We start from the raw sequence: 15,921 nt of genomic DNA, 5'->3' as shown, positions 1-15,921 counted from the left end.
TTGTATTAACGGATTCTGCCAAAAAAGGAAAGACAATAAGCAATGAGGCAATGCCGGGCTAAGGCCTATAGATAGTGTCCGATGTTCCTATGTTCTGCTCTTTACTAGCTAGGCCTACACAGCTAAGCCTAACTAAGCTAGGCATAAGACTGTCCAGGAGAGGACATTCGATGCGAGCTACTTAGGTAGTGCATTTTTTTTCTCTTTTTATCGTAATTAACCATAAAACGTACATTTAACACTAGGAATGACCTGGTTTAATGTTTTTAAAGTAATATATTATATGCATTATTTTTACAAAATGTCAAAAATTGAAGGTCTAGTGTCTTTCACTATTTCCTTCAGTAATGGTAATTTTTTTTAAATATTTTGTTTACTCTCTATTATGATTGTATAGTCTGTGAGACAGTTGTTTTTCTCTTTAGAGCTTTTAGTTTTGATTAATTACAATACTCAAGTGTTTTTAATTTCATTCAGAATTTCAAGGTCATGTATTACCTGTTGCCCTTCCAAAACAATTGCTGTAGAGTTATTTTTTCTTAATTTACATTTTATTTTATTTGATGATATTTGATATTGTAAGCAATTGAAGTTTGTAATTAATTACTTCTTATAGCTACTGCATGCATCATGTTTCATTTTTCCAAGAAATGAAATGTTTAATCATTGTTTGTAATTAAAGTTTTAGCATACACTGTATTGGTTAGTTATTTTGACACATTTCACAATATCTTTTTGATATTTAGTTTTTGTGAAATTGCATAACAAAATTGTATCTTCCTTCAGTGAAGTTTCCTCTAGTGTAAACTGTAATATTCCAACTACAATACAAGTTTATAAGTGTTATAGGACTTAAAATAATATTCACATAAACTGTATAAATGATCAAATAAGTGCATTTCTTGAGGTTTGAGCGTCTGTTGCAGCTCATTTAAATTGTAATTTTTTTAAAGCAAATTCTAGGTAATGTAGCGATCACTAGCTGTATGTATGCCATTAAACCAATGACTCATCTGACTATGCAGTACAAAGCTTACATTATTCAATACTAACCACTACAGTTCTTTATAAAATACATCTTTTTGAAGCAAATGCTTATTCCACTTATTTGACTGCAGCACTTGTTTATTACTGCATTGCTTTATTGGGGCTCTGTTCCATTCAACTGAACCACTTATTCCTGACTGCAGCGCTCCCTTGACTGCAGCACTTGTTTAACTGCATTGCTTATTGGGATCGGTTCCATTCAACTGAGCCACTTATTCCCGACTGCAGCGCTCACTTGACTGCAGCACTTGTTTAACTGCATTGCTTTGGGATTGGATCCATTCAACAGAGCCAGTTATTCCTGACTGCAGTGCTCCCTTGACTGCAGCACTTGTTTAACTGCATTGCTTATTAGGATTGGTTCCATTCAACTGAGCCACTTATTCCTGACTGCAGCACTTATTTGACTGCAGCACTTGTTTAACTGCATTGCTTATTGGGCTCTGTTCCATTCAACTGAGCCACTTATTCCTGAATGCAGTCCTTATTTGACTGCATCACTTTTTAAACTGCATTGCTTATTGGGCTCTATTCCATTCAACTGAGCCACTTATTCCTGAATGCAGTCCTTATTTGACTGCATCACTTTTTAAACTGCATTGCTTATTTGGCTCTATTCCATTCAACTGAGCCACTTATTCCTGAATGCAGTCCTTATTTGACTGCATCACTTTTTAAACTGCATTGCTTATTGGGCTCTATTCCATTCAACTGAGCCACTTATTCCTGAATGCAGTCCTTATTTGACTGCATCACTTTTTAAACTGCTTTGCTTATTGGGCTCTATTCCATTCAACTGAGCCACTTATTCCTGAATGCAGTCCTTATTTGACTGCAGCACTTATTCTACTGTAGTGCTTCTACTTTATCATTCACTTGGGGAGCTCTGTTCCATTCAACTGAGCCACTTATTTGACTGCAGCGCTTATTTGGCTCCAGCATTTATTTTAACTTCAGGGCTTATTGGGCTTGCTTATTTTAACTGCAGCTCATATTCATTCATTTATCGTACAGTATTCACCAGTATTGATTTGATGTCTGGGCTAGATCATTGTAATAAGATATTTATGGTACAAATATGTAACTCATCAATAACTTCAACATGTGTATAACAATACAGAATGACAGCTAATAAAAACACAAATAACATAACAGTGTTTTTTACTGTCAGTTATACAGACAATAAAAGAGTAAACTTTAAAGGAGGAGCTACGTCGTTTATTTATAGGTACTTTCATTTATAGTTTTTTTTTTAAATTTCAAATTGTTCTTTGAATTTGGTAAACTTAAGTGTGACTATGCCTATTAAAACAGTTTGAGTGAACAGTTTATATAATACTTAATATCCTTCTTCTGAGTACAAAAATACTGTACTTCTCTCTAATGGCCTTGGATAGCCAAAGAGGTACTGTATCAATAGGTGCCGTAATTTTAATTACACATAATGCCTCTGGGAATATTTTAACAATACATCTATGCAATAACCCAATATTTGTTACTTACTCTCTCCATTCAAGCTTTGGTACCGTTTGATTTCCTCTTACCAATTCAGCTATGTCTGAACAATCATATCAGATTCACTAATTAGATGGTGTCTGTCCATATTGGATGGGTATAACTGCTTGTTTTGTTGTTTTATATATAAAAATATTTAACTTTTTTTCCCAGTTTTTGAAAAAATCTTATTTACTTAACGTCAACTTTAATGTAGCAAGCTCATGTTTTGAGTTTAATTCAACAACTCAAAACGCTTCAAGACTCAATATTTATAACGACTAAATCAATTCAAGAAGAGTATTTTCTGACATAATAAAAATATTTATCCATCAGGCAACAATACTTTATATTCTATTGACAATTGATAACATTTTAAAACTATGTTTGACAAATTTCTAAAAACAGTATTTATACTGTGGTTTTTAATATGTGAAACACATACTTAAGTACCTGTGCAAGTAAATATTTGTCGTTTAAAAATAGATTATACTATTGGTCTAAGAAATTAATTTCATTATTTATTTTTGTATTGAATAATATATCCAATATGCTCTTGTAGAATACGCAATGAAACAATGAGCATATTGAAACCCAGGAGCAATTGAGAATAGAAGATAATATTTCCATGGGTAAAACAACCTTTAGTATCTGCCATCTTTCAGTATAAACCCATAGAGACAAAATGATAATCACAAGATAAGATTGCAATTTGATGATTGTTTGGTTCATCAACTCCTTCAAGAGTATTATATTTGTTAAATACATTTCCAGAACCTGGCCCCGACTATCCTAATGATGTTTTTTAATGTTTCCAGGTAATTATTTTTTGTTTTCAATCCAATTTGAGTGAATTAAAAAAGTGAAAGTGAAATTAAAAACAACTTTGTTTTCCTTGTAAATAATTTCTGTGGGTGGTTGCGATGTTTACAACATTAATTAATTTTATTTATTGTACAAGTTTCAATGAATATCAATATGAACGGAAGGTAGACTAAACCAGAAATTAAATAGATAGATAGACACATAAATCTTCTGGCTGACTTTATTTTTTTTTATTTAAGCTTTTATTTTTATCTCAGTTGAGATATAACCATTGATACCCACAGCATTGTCATTATATTTGAGTAACCTTACAATCAACTTTCTTTATATTTAAAGTCATGGTATACCCAGGTAAGAGTGACTGGTATATCTAATAAATTAAATCACTGAGAAAATTAGTATGCACAAGTGATAATTTTACAATCAAGTACAAGTTGTGAATAATAATAAAATGTATATAAAGCTTAATTACTCCTGTACAATAGTTAAATTACAATAATTACCACTACCAGCGTATAGATAATATGCCATTATTCATTTTTCCTTTATTAAAAGATTGGACAAACTTAACCTTAGACACATATAAAAACATCTAGCAAGTCTGTCTTTGTATAATTTAATTACATAGTTACATTTTGTTCAATAATATCTGCTCAACTTACTAGCTTAAACACATATGATTAGTTTAAGTAAATTCAATGTTATATATTTGAGAATATCCTGTCTAGATCTATAGCAGGTGTATCTGGCAGACGATCCCCTCATTTTGAGTGTTTTTTTAAGATAATAGAACAATAAAAGAACATAATTTAATACTGTACTAGGTTGAAGTGAAGTGACATTTATTTTATTGTACAGAAACATGTACAACTAGAAAACCACTCTGAGAGTGCATACCTCCGCCTGCTGTAAAATTCTTCTAATTACTGAAAAAATGACAATGCTGTGGGTATCAGTGGCTGGATCTCATTGGAGATACAAAAAAACAAGGCCATCACAAAACAGCCATTAAGTCGCGTGCTACAATGCATAGTGATACCGGACCGACCGACCGACCGACCGAGAAGGAGAAAATGAATGAACAGGCACCATGTAAATACCATTCTAACATAAGCAAATAAGATATAATGGAAATTAGAAGTTTTCATGTGATTTAGGAGATAAAGCAACAAATCTTGTATTAATAATAATATATTAATTATTATTTAAACATTAATTTTTTCGATATACAATTTAAAATAGATTTGAATAGGTAAAACATTGTAGATGTTCTGTAACATTTTATATTGACGTTTTGATAAAATAAATTTGAATTGTATTTGGAACTGTAAATGTTATTCAATGAAAAATGGGCATGTCGAAAATGTAAGAGAAAAGCACTAACATCATTCAATTACAAACGACATTGCAGTTGAGACTTCAAGGCAGAAGAGAAAAAACCAGCAGCGAATAATATTTATTGATGATTGTTATTCACACATATAACTTGATCATGTTTTTCTTTGAAATACAGGGTTTGTATCAGTGCTCATAAAAAAAAAGCCTTATTCTTATTCATATCTGCAATATATTATGTTGCCATCTACCATCATGTATCCTTTCTATGATATCCTGGCCACCTCCATTTTGAATATTTTGCTGTCTTTAATGCATCATTCACTTTTGTTTGTTCTCTGACCCATTTGTTGGTTTTCCTGTCCCTCCTTGTATACCCAAGCATCATTCTTTCCATGCTTCTTTGTGTGGTTTGAATTTTCCATTTACTTATTCCATACCCATGTTTCACTTTATATGGAATACAAAAAAGCTGGATGTAAGATAAAGATGCTAAAGTTTATATTTGATAAACTGAGATATGGTCACTGGTACTGTAATAGGTGTTGACTTTGTTCCTTTAATGATTCCACCCGACTTTTTGTTCCATCATCTAAAAGGAAAGCTGGTGATAATTCTTCTGTTGCTGCATCTGGAATGAAGTGCTACCTGTTGATTTGAGGGCAACAAATTTGGTACTCTGTTTAAGTGCCATCCTATAACTTTTCTTTTTATCAAGTAGTTTAAGTATTAGGTACTCTGTTCTTGGTAGGACGCCATATAAAAGCTTAATCAGATTAAAAAGGAAAGTAATTTACGTGTCATTTTAATCCATTACAGTGGTTCAAAAGTCTTCGCTAAAAGATATTGCTACAATATAGTATGACATTAAATTTCACTATTACAAATTATTTTTATTTTTTGTAAAAACTATAAATGTGGAACACTTGCTTAGACATTTTGAACTGTAATACAGCTCATTATCAGCTAAGTGCTATTAATGTATATAAATCACAATCCCAATTACATGTATACAAATTAAGGCATATTATCCATCTCAATTTCAAACTAAAAAAACGTTTCTCATTTTTCAAATTTTCTTAAACCTTTGGAAAAAACTGTCAATAATAACTGAAACTGACAGAAAGTCCGCTTGAAAAATGTCTTCCGGTTGGATTTTATTTTCTTTTTGATTTGAAGTTAATGGTCTCCCAAATACATTGATCTTTTATCGGATATGTAAAATGTGGAGATGTTATATTGAAGCCAGATTTAAGACTAGAATGCGATGAATCACGTGTAATTGCCTCTTCTGGGATTTAGCTGGCCATAAGTGGCGTAATTGGTTGAATGTTTTGACACTGCAATGTGTCTGACGATACAATATTGTTGCAAATCTTTTTACTTAAATGACAGATAGTTCAGTTCTGTTGGACTGGCATCATTAGGATGATCAGTTTAATCTCCAGAAATAGGGTCAAACATCATGCTTGAGGCGTAATACTTTTGATAATTATGGAAAATTATACAAATCTAGTTGACTTCAATAATTAGATTTATAGAGTTAGATAATACATAAAAATGATTAATACAATTTGATACAATCTGATACCATAAACCATCAGCAACTTGATTGAATTAATTGTCGACAGGGTTTACACATCTGTATAGACAATCAAAACCCAATTAAATAATTATAAATTGCCACGAGAAATTTGAAACTATAAATTACGTCTAAATTTTCTTTCTGTCAATACCGCTATTAATCTCACAAATTTCCAGATAGTACATTCTGTATATTGTTAGTAATTATAATCAAATAGGTTTTTGGTACTGTACATCAACACCCAATGGAATACATACTCTATTTTTTCACATATTGACTTGTAAAATTGAGTAATGATTGATTAGTAATACTATATTTATGGTACATTTTATTCATAAAACAAGTTTATACTTACATTTAATTGTAATTTATGTTTTTTAGTGGATGGTAAAGTCATTAGTAATGATAGTGATGTTGGTATACTTGCAACAATACTGTCAACTATGGATGCCCTAAACAGGTAATGATGCTAAAATTGGCACTTATGTTGAGACCCCAAGTTGGATTAATGTGGCAATCTACTGCATGGATTCCCCAAACAGATAATAATCAGGCACTGATATTAGGTTACATTCTAAAATTGGCACTTGTTTGAGACTCAAAGTTGAATTAATGTAGCAAGCTAAGGATTACTCAAACAGCTGGCAATGATCAGGGACTGTTAAGGTGCTAAATTTGGCACTTTTGTTGAGACCCAAAGTTGTATTAATGTAGCAAGCTATGGATTCTGGTAATGATCAGGGACTGTTAAGGTGCTAAAATTGGCACTTTTGTTGAGACCCAAAGTTGGATTAATGTGGCAAGCTACTACATGGATTCCCCAAACAGATAATAATCAGGCACTGATATTAGGTCACATTCTAAAATTGGCACTTGTTTGAGACTCAAAGTTGAAATAATGTAGCAAGCTAAGGATTACTCAAACAGCTGGCAATGATCAGGGACTGTTATGGTGCTAAAATTGGCACTTTGTTGAGACCCAAAGTTGTATTAATGTAGCAAGCTATGGATTTTGGTAATGATCAGGGACTGTTGAGGTGCTAAAATTGGCACTTTTGTTGAGACCCAAAGTTGTATTGATGTAGCAAGCTATGGATTCTGGTAATGATCAGGGACTGTTAAGGTGCTAAAATTGGCACTTTGTTGAGACCCAAAGTTGTATTAATGTAGCAAGCTATGGATTCTGGTAATGATCAGGGACTGTTAAGGTGCTAAAATTGGCACTTTTGTTGAGATCCAAAGTTGTATTAATGTAGCAAGATATGATTGACATGGTGACAATGTTATAGAGTTAAGATTCTAATTTAGTTTAAGACTGTAAATCCTACTCTAGTTATACCCAAGAAAAAAGCTGAAAATTAAAATTTTAATAATGTAGCTTGGCTATACTTATTTGTTTTTGAAAGCGTTGGTGCATTAGTAACTTATTATATTCATGCTTGTACAGTGTTAGTGATGTGACAATGTGTTGCAAGATTTGCCAATTGTCAAGAATGACAGAAATCTTTCTAATGGATTGAAGCCTGTTACGGTTTCCACTCCAAATTTATGGGATTTTTTTTTCTATGAAGATGAAACCAGTTAATATGTTAGCATCTATAATGAATACAACTTACTTCAAATTCGATTTTCTAATGTGGATATCTTATTCAATAGAGGTTTTTATTTTCAAATTTTAGTTACTTCTCTTGCTATACCAAATTTATTTAAACAAACTGACGACAAACACGAAACCATAATAGATTTACATTAAAACATTTATTACAGTTTTCTTTCGCTAGCTTGTGTTCACTTAAAGTAGAAGCCACTGAATTCATGAAAAGATTAAGACAGGAGTACATACATAATCGAAATATAATAACATAACATGACATAATCGGTACTAGCGTGATGGTTCCTTTTCCTTCTTCTTTCGTCACTTCTTTTTCCTATTGTTTATAATGCATAGAGACCTAGTTTATATCTATTACCTACCTATTATACTTATTAATTAAATGCTTTTATTACACATTTTCCTACACAATACATATCAATAACTGATTTGAATGTTTGTTTCTCAAGTTACCCTTACGTGACATAATAAAGTGCAATGTAAGCATTTATAATTATACATTATTATTATACACAATGTAGATTACTGTGTTAAATGAATGCAAACTATATATTCTCAGAATAGATTTATTGCTGTATTGTGTTTTAATTGAGACAGGCAATTGCTGTAAGTGCGATGGCCTAGTTCTATTTAAAGGGTTATTCCATTTAATTAACAGCATGAAAACCTATATTATCTAATACAAAGTTTTCAATATTAGATTTTAATCCAGCAATACTTTGTGGGAAGTTCAGCTACGTGGGAGTTATAAATTACAAAGTGTACATCTCCAGAGATAGGGCACAGTGCACAAAACAGGATTTATATGCTTTATTTTTATTACAAATAAGAATACACCATCATGTAACCAAGTACACAAAAAGTAAAGTCACACTATCCTAATTAAAGTCTTGATTGAGAACCGTTTACTGCTGTGCAATCAATTCTAAGGAGAATCATTAACCTAAATGTTTTCTTACATTCCTTCCAAATTCAGATAAATGCAAATAACACTTACACTACAGTACCTCGGTTTAATTGGAATAATATTCAATATTATTTTTCATTTTGTGTCTGCCATCCGATTCTCTGAACCGTATCTATAGCATTGTATGTCCCAATTTCCTGTTTGAAATATGTAGTTGTTTTTTTTTTCAGCTTTGAAATGAGTGTTTTAGTAGTCAACAGTGCAGATACTAGTAATGTCACAGGACAAGACAATATCAAGATTACCATTAAAATACAAGAAAATGTCAAAGGTATGTAATACGCATATGTGTGTTACGTTTCAATCATTTGTAATCGCATTTATTGGATGCATTACAAGCACCTTGGCCAAGCATAGGTAACCCATAAAAGAAACCAGAATTAGTCTCCTTCCTTTACTAAAGTAGAACAAGTCGTGCAACAATAAAGTGGTTACGAAATTGTCAGTGATTGGCTGTTAAAATAGCACAGCCAATCAGTGCCCAGAGAATTTCGGTATGTTTTGTTTAAGAGTGATGGATAGTACAAAATAGTAAAATTGTAGCCCCAAATCACAACCGGTAAACAATTGTGGTATCGGTTATAAAACAGTGAACTTTTGGGTCATTGCTACATGAATTGATCGCAATACATGTCTGAATATGATATAAGAAATTATGAAATATGTTAAATCTTATGCATTATTTATTTTAAAAAGTGGACCAGTTTGATGAAAAACACGAAAGGATTACTCATAATGTTCTAATCTGAAATGGATTAGTGTCTTACAAACTCATTTTATGTCACTTACAATTATCGTCAATGTTACTTGGATTAAGCAGGCTTAAATTCTGCAACTTGCATTTCATTCCATAATTCTCAACATCATCTTAATCTGAAAATTGTACAGCAATTTTCCATATTGTATCTTACGTGCTCAAAGTATGTAAAGATCAAAGCACCTATAACAAAGGATTCTCCTGTCTGTAAATTTGACATAGAAAATACTGTATTGGAAGTACAGGGTCATAACGTCACACTGGGTGCTGCCATTATGACAGCGACCTCTTTAAACTAGAAAGGTAAACAATTAATGTTAATATAGATCTCTGGTACACAAATACGAAACTTGCGCATGTGTCCCTGGACTGAAACATCCTCGAGGCCTAAAATAAGAGTCCCGGATACATGTCACATCTCCTATACAAGATTTGAAAACCTTTACCTTTCTAACATATTGAAGGTACACTACTCAATGACCAAACATTGGCTCTATTCTATCCCACAATGCCTTTCAAAATGTTACTCATTTTTTACAAATAGGAGATTCTTATGTTATAGGTTAAAGATGAAAAGTAAAACATTTTGACATGGAAATTTAGAATTACTTATGAAAATATCTATTTTTATGTCAAAACTTTAATTGAAGATAATCCTCAAAGGAATACTAATTTAGAACAAACTAATAATCTTTTGATTTATTTATTTGTCTGTTGTATACTGAATGACATTTTCAGAGCTTTGCACTGATTTTTCTGAGCACTTCAATCAATTTTTTAACTATGCGTGCTAGTAAGATTTTATTCATGATCCTAAAACAATGTTTTTTTTTATTTATATAACCATCTTTAGAGAAGATAACCATGTACTTTTTCATTACACAAAATTCACTAATTATAAAAAGATTAAAGAAAATTTCCTTACCAATTACATTTAATATTTAATGATTTGTGATTTTGCATTTCTTTTTGTCCATTTTGAAGGAAATGGAACATTTCCCTTTGGTGGGGTTGCTAAAGGTGGTTCTTTTGTTAGTACAAAATGCAGTGTGTAGGGTTAATATAATGTAAGTTAAATATTCCTTCTTACTATTCAATTCATAAACATTTATTTCAACAAAATGGCATACAAATAATACAGAGCATAAAAATGAAGACCAACCTAGAAGTAAACACGTCTCAGCTGACCCTTTAACATGGTTTGCAAAAAATAATAAGAACAAGTGAGAATATAAAGCATCAGTAATAATATATGATAAAAATGAAATGTTTAATACTTAAAAGTAAAAGATATTTCGTTACTAGTTATTTAGAAGGTTAGATACAGATAGGGTAGCTGATTCCCAGTATATAACTTGTATAGTAAGAGTACAATATTTAGTATTTGAATTTTCAGCCTAAACCTATTACATCACCTGCTTGTTGTGTTCATGACAATAAAGATTTATCTTATCTTTAGTATCAAATTATGATTCAGCATTTATATATCAAATTTGAAACACCTATACATTCTCAACTATATTTTGTATTTGGATGATTGTGTACTGCAAGTACTTTACTATAGTTACAATGAAGTATCAACTAATGATCAGCAGTATTTGTAGGTTAATTATAATCAATCTTTCTGGCATAATTCTGCTTTCTGATAACTGATAATGTAGGTGTAATGAAAGATATTGAAATCACAATGCAATCAAATTGAACTTTTAGCCAGGAGTAAATATCATAAATATTTACAGCCCTAAGTTTTATTTCTCGTGTGCATTTACATTTTACTCCCTGAACAGTATTTGAATTTTCATCCTAAACCTATTACATCATTAAAATGTTTTATAGGTCATATTTAAGGTGAAGTACCGGTTAGCTAGGGTTAACGTAATGATCATGTTTCTAATAATTAACCCAATCAAACATCTGAAATAAAAATTAAATGGTAATCCTAGATTATGAAGATAATTACAATCTTGCCAACCCTTAGTACATGAAAACATGCTCATATGTAACATCTTAATTGAACTGTTTCTTACATGATATTGGATCCACTAGAAAAATCCTCCTTTCAATAATTTGTGAATTGCCATGGACATTCGGTTACTGAACCATGTGAGTATTGAACTTACGTATATGTACGCATACTGTGCAAGTAATGGTTCTGAAATTGGCGAATGCATAGGTTGTAATTTTGTGACGTTTTTTATTTATTTGATTTATTTCCTCTTTATACTGAGTGACCTTCACGTACAAGACTGTTCTCCCAGAGGGCACACCAGGAGATGATCCCTACTATTTTTGAATAATGTGCCAAAGTTGCAGTGTATGTACATGGAATCAACTGCTTTACATCCCTTCTAAAGGACGAGACAATGAAATTAATGTATACTAGCAGGTATTGAACCCAGACCTCTCGCATGCTGTCCGATTTCCCTTACCAATATGCAATACCACTCATTTTCGTCATCTAAGTAATGATGGTTTTCAACAAAGCATTGACAATGACATGTACATTAAAATTGTTAGTGAGCTTTTGCTCTGTGACGAGCGATGATCAAGTTTGGTTAGATGTTAATTCATTGTGCACATGTGGGGAAGTTGGGAAGTCCTTCCTTACTCTTTGACACAGTTTTGTTAGTTTCTAGGCCCAGAAGATGACCGAAGACATCTATGCATAGGTTCTAAGTCGTTGATCATCTCAAATTGAAAGCATTCTATTATTATAAGCTTAACACCTTAGATTATGACGCACCAAGTTAATCTTTCTACCCCATGAGGTTGAAGATGTTTTGAATCTAGTTGAAGGTATAATCAACTGGCAGTAACGAGTTACCGTCCTTTGTTTTCTTACTCACATCTTATTAATTATTGTTAATAAAGCATTTAAAACTAATGTTCAATTTGATGAAATCGAATCCACACCCTCCGGGATACTGTCTTTGTTTACAACATCTGTAATGATAGAGTATTCTTATAGATTTTATTTATGTATTCATTCCTTTGAATAAAACTTCATTGTCTAATCAATAACAATACAGTACATTGTTGCTGTAATTTGCAGATTTCAATATTTGTTAAATTTATTCTAATGCGAGTGAGGTTTAAACTTAGATTAAAGTAACTATAACTAGAAAAAGTTTAGTTTGAATTAAAAACAATCATCATTTACCTCAGAATTATCATCGTGGCAAACATTATCTAGAGTATAAACAACTTTTTTAATTACTAACACTTAGTTTACTGCATAATGAACTACAGTATCTATAATCATCACATCACACATACAGCACATCAAATATTAACATTAAGTATAGATTCTTTTGCACTATTCAACTTGGAGATAAGACAAGAAATATCTCATAAGCTATTTAGTAGTGTAATTTATCATGTTAATTCACTTTAAGTCTAACATATTGTAAAATTTAAAATAGGAGATTGTCGGTGTCATCTGCATGCCTCCTTGTTAATTCTACATTTTAAATAGTAAAGAAACACTTTGTTCAGAGCTACACTGATTTGTGATGAGTTTATGGAAGTTTTTTCCATGAGGAGTTGCCAGCTTTGTGAGATGTTGTATGGTCCATGAGAGTTTGCCAGCTTTATGAGAGGTTGTATTATTCATGAGAGGTTGCCAGCTTTGTGAGATGTTGTATGTTCCATGAGTGGTTGCCAGCTTTGTGAGATGTTGTATGCTCCATTAGAGTTTGTCATCTTCGTGAGAGGTTGTATTATCCATGAGAGTTTGCCTGCTTTGTGAGAAGTTATACTGTATTATCCATGAGAGTTTGCCAGCTTTGTGAGATGTTGTATGCTCCATAAGAGTTTGTCATCTTCGTGAGTGGTTGTATTATCCATGAGAGTTTGCCTGCTTTGTGAGAAGTTGTACTGTATTATCTATGAGAGTTTGCCAGCTTTGTGAGATGTTGTATGCTCCATGACAGTTTGTCATCTTCGTGAGAGGGTGTATTATACATGAGAGTTTGCCTGCTTTGTGAGAAGTTGTACTGTATTATCTATGAGAGTTTGCCAGCTTTGTGAGATGTTGCATGCTACATGAGAGTTGCTACTTTAGCTTTGTGAGAGGTTGTATTGTATTATCCATGAGAGTTTGCGAAATTTGTGAGAGCTTGTATATTTGTGAGAAGTTGTATGGTTCATGATAAGCTGTTTCAAAAAGAAATCTTACATTGTTGTTTCCTAATTTGTTTTTCAATGCATGTTCATTCCTTTGATATTTCTTGTTCTTTGGCAAATTGATGTGGGATACATTATAGCTATTCTTGACTACAAAAATATCTGATTTCTACGAATAAATATCAGTTGATTGTAATTTATAGATAGCGTTAATCAAAATGATTGTCTATAGCATTTTGTTTCTTTCAGTTAAATGTCAATCTTCTACTAGATTAAAAGAGGATGTATCTATTGAAACCTGACACCCGTAACTTTAAGACAATGTTTAAACTATAGTAAATCTTTTGAAATGTCAGTGTTTGTTTAACTTTAAATCTAAGTTTAGGTTTTGAAACCGTTTTAAATTAAACATGAACGTTCGCTTTGAGTTACAAACCCATATGCTGATTAAATTGAATTTATAAATTCTGTATATCTGAACACTAATTAATTAGCAAACCATTATTAGTCACTATGTTTAATTGGTCGGTAAGTTGAAAGCTACCGATCTCAATTTTGTTTGTATGACTGATTACATCTTAATTTCACATTAGTAATAAAATGTTAATATTTAAGGATACAACTGGCTCATAGACTTCAAATTTGATCCACTAATCATTTAACCCATAATATTCATAAACAGTGAGAAGTTGGACACATGACTACCTAAATATTTGATCCACTTATTGCACAGTGTTTAGCCCATAATATTCATATGCGGTAAGAAGTGGGATGCATGACCACCTAAGTTTTATCCACATGACCACTTAAGTTTGATTCATGACCACCTAAATTTGATCCACTCATTGCACAGTGTTTAGCACATAATATTCATATGCGGTGAGAAGTGGGATGTATGACCACCTAAGTTTTATCCACATGACCACCTAAATTTGATTCATGACCACCTAAGTTTGATCCACTCATTGCACAGTGTTTAGCACATAATATTCATATGCGGTGAGAAGTGGGATGTATGACCACCTAAGTTTTATCCACATGACCACCTAAATTTGATTCATGACCACCTAAATTTGATCCACTCATTGCACAGTGTTTAGCCCATAATATTCATATGCTGTAAGAAGTGGCATGCATGACCACCTAAGTTTTATCCACATGACCACCTAAGTTTGATTCATGACCACCTAAATTTGATCCACTCATTGCACAGTGTTTAGCCCATAATATTCATATGCGGTGAGAAGTGGGATGTATGACCACCTAAGTTTGATCCACTCATTGCACAGTGTTTAGCCCATAATATTCATATGCGGTGAGAAGTGGGATGTATGACCACCTAAGTTTTATCCACATGACCACCTAAATTTGATTCATGACCACCTAAATTTGATCCACTCATTGCACAGTGTTTAGCCCATAATATTCATATGCGGTGAGAAGTGGGATGTATGACCACCTAAGTTTTATCCACATGACCACCTAAATTTGATTCATGACCACCTAAATTTGATCCACTCATTGCACAGTGTTTAGCACATAATATTCATATGCGGTAACAAGTGGGATGTATGACCACCTAAGTTTGATCCAGGCATTGTACAGTGTTTAGCACATAATATTTATAAGCGGTGAGAATTTGTTCACACGACCACCCAAATTTTGCCAAAAATGTAATTTGCTTACAAACAAACATTGTCTAACAGTAATAAGTAAAAGTTAAATGTATTGGGGTTTTTTTTCAGATTTGGTATATAGTGTTTATCTAATAGACAATTACCATGGAAATCCATACCATAATTGGACAACATTTGGAAAACCTGTGTTTCCATCTTTTGAACAACTTGAAACAATGAGAAATAATCAGGTAATAATAAAACCAATGCTCAAGATGAGTGCCTGATTCATAGAATCATATTCAAACTTCAAATTAATTGAAAGGTAAAATGTGTCCTGGTTTGTATCTCATTATGGATCGACTGATGGGACTATGTTGAATTATGTGATTTTGACCAAATTGAAAGAATGAATGAGTAAAGTTGTGAGAAAGCAATGAGGATACTTTATTGTCTTTCATTCAAATTTAAAAAAAAATCCCCTTGAAGTATGATCAAATGTATTTAAACTGCTCCTTTGTTATAGTATACTTCTAAACTAAATTTATATATAAAAAA

At 32.1% G+C, this 15,921-nt stretch overlaps 1 protein-coding gene across 5 annotated transcripts in view; it reads left to right on the top strand.

Moving 5' to 3' along the window:
• LOC144837872 (alpha-L-iduronidase-like) overlaps positions 1-15,921 on the top strand; it is an 87,023-nt gene that overhangs the window by 25,591 nt on the left and 45,511 nt on the right. For all 5 annotated transcript variants that reach the window (XR_013611562.1, XR_013611561.1, XR_013611563.1 and 2 more), the window contains exons 10-12: positions 6,668-6,746; positions 9,036-9,136; positions 15,493-15,614. Coding sequence is in view for 2 of the 5 variants with exons in the window: in XM_078693175.1 (XP_078549301.1) it covers positions 6,668-6,746; positions 9,036-9,136; positions 15,493-15,614 (302 nt within the window). In the remaining 3 variants the exon portion in view is untranslated. The remainder of the gene's footprint in view (positions 1-6,667; positions 6,747-9,035; positions 9,137-15,492; positions 15,615-15,921) is intronic.

This window comes from Antedon bifida, chromosome 3 (genome assembly GCF_963402885.1).
Source record: "Antedon bifida chromosome 3, ecAntBifi1.1, whole genome shotgun sequence".
NCBI lineage: Eukaryota > Metazoa > Echinodermata > Crinoidea > Comatulida > Antedonidae > Antedon > Antedon bifida.
Note: the sequence above shows the minus strand (reverse complement) of the source record. Positions and strands in the feature narration are given on the sequence as shown.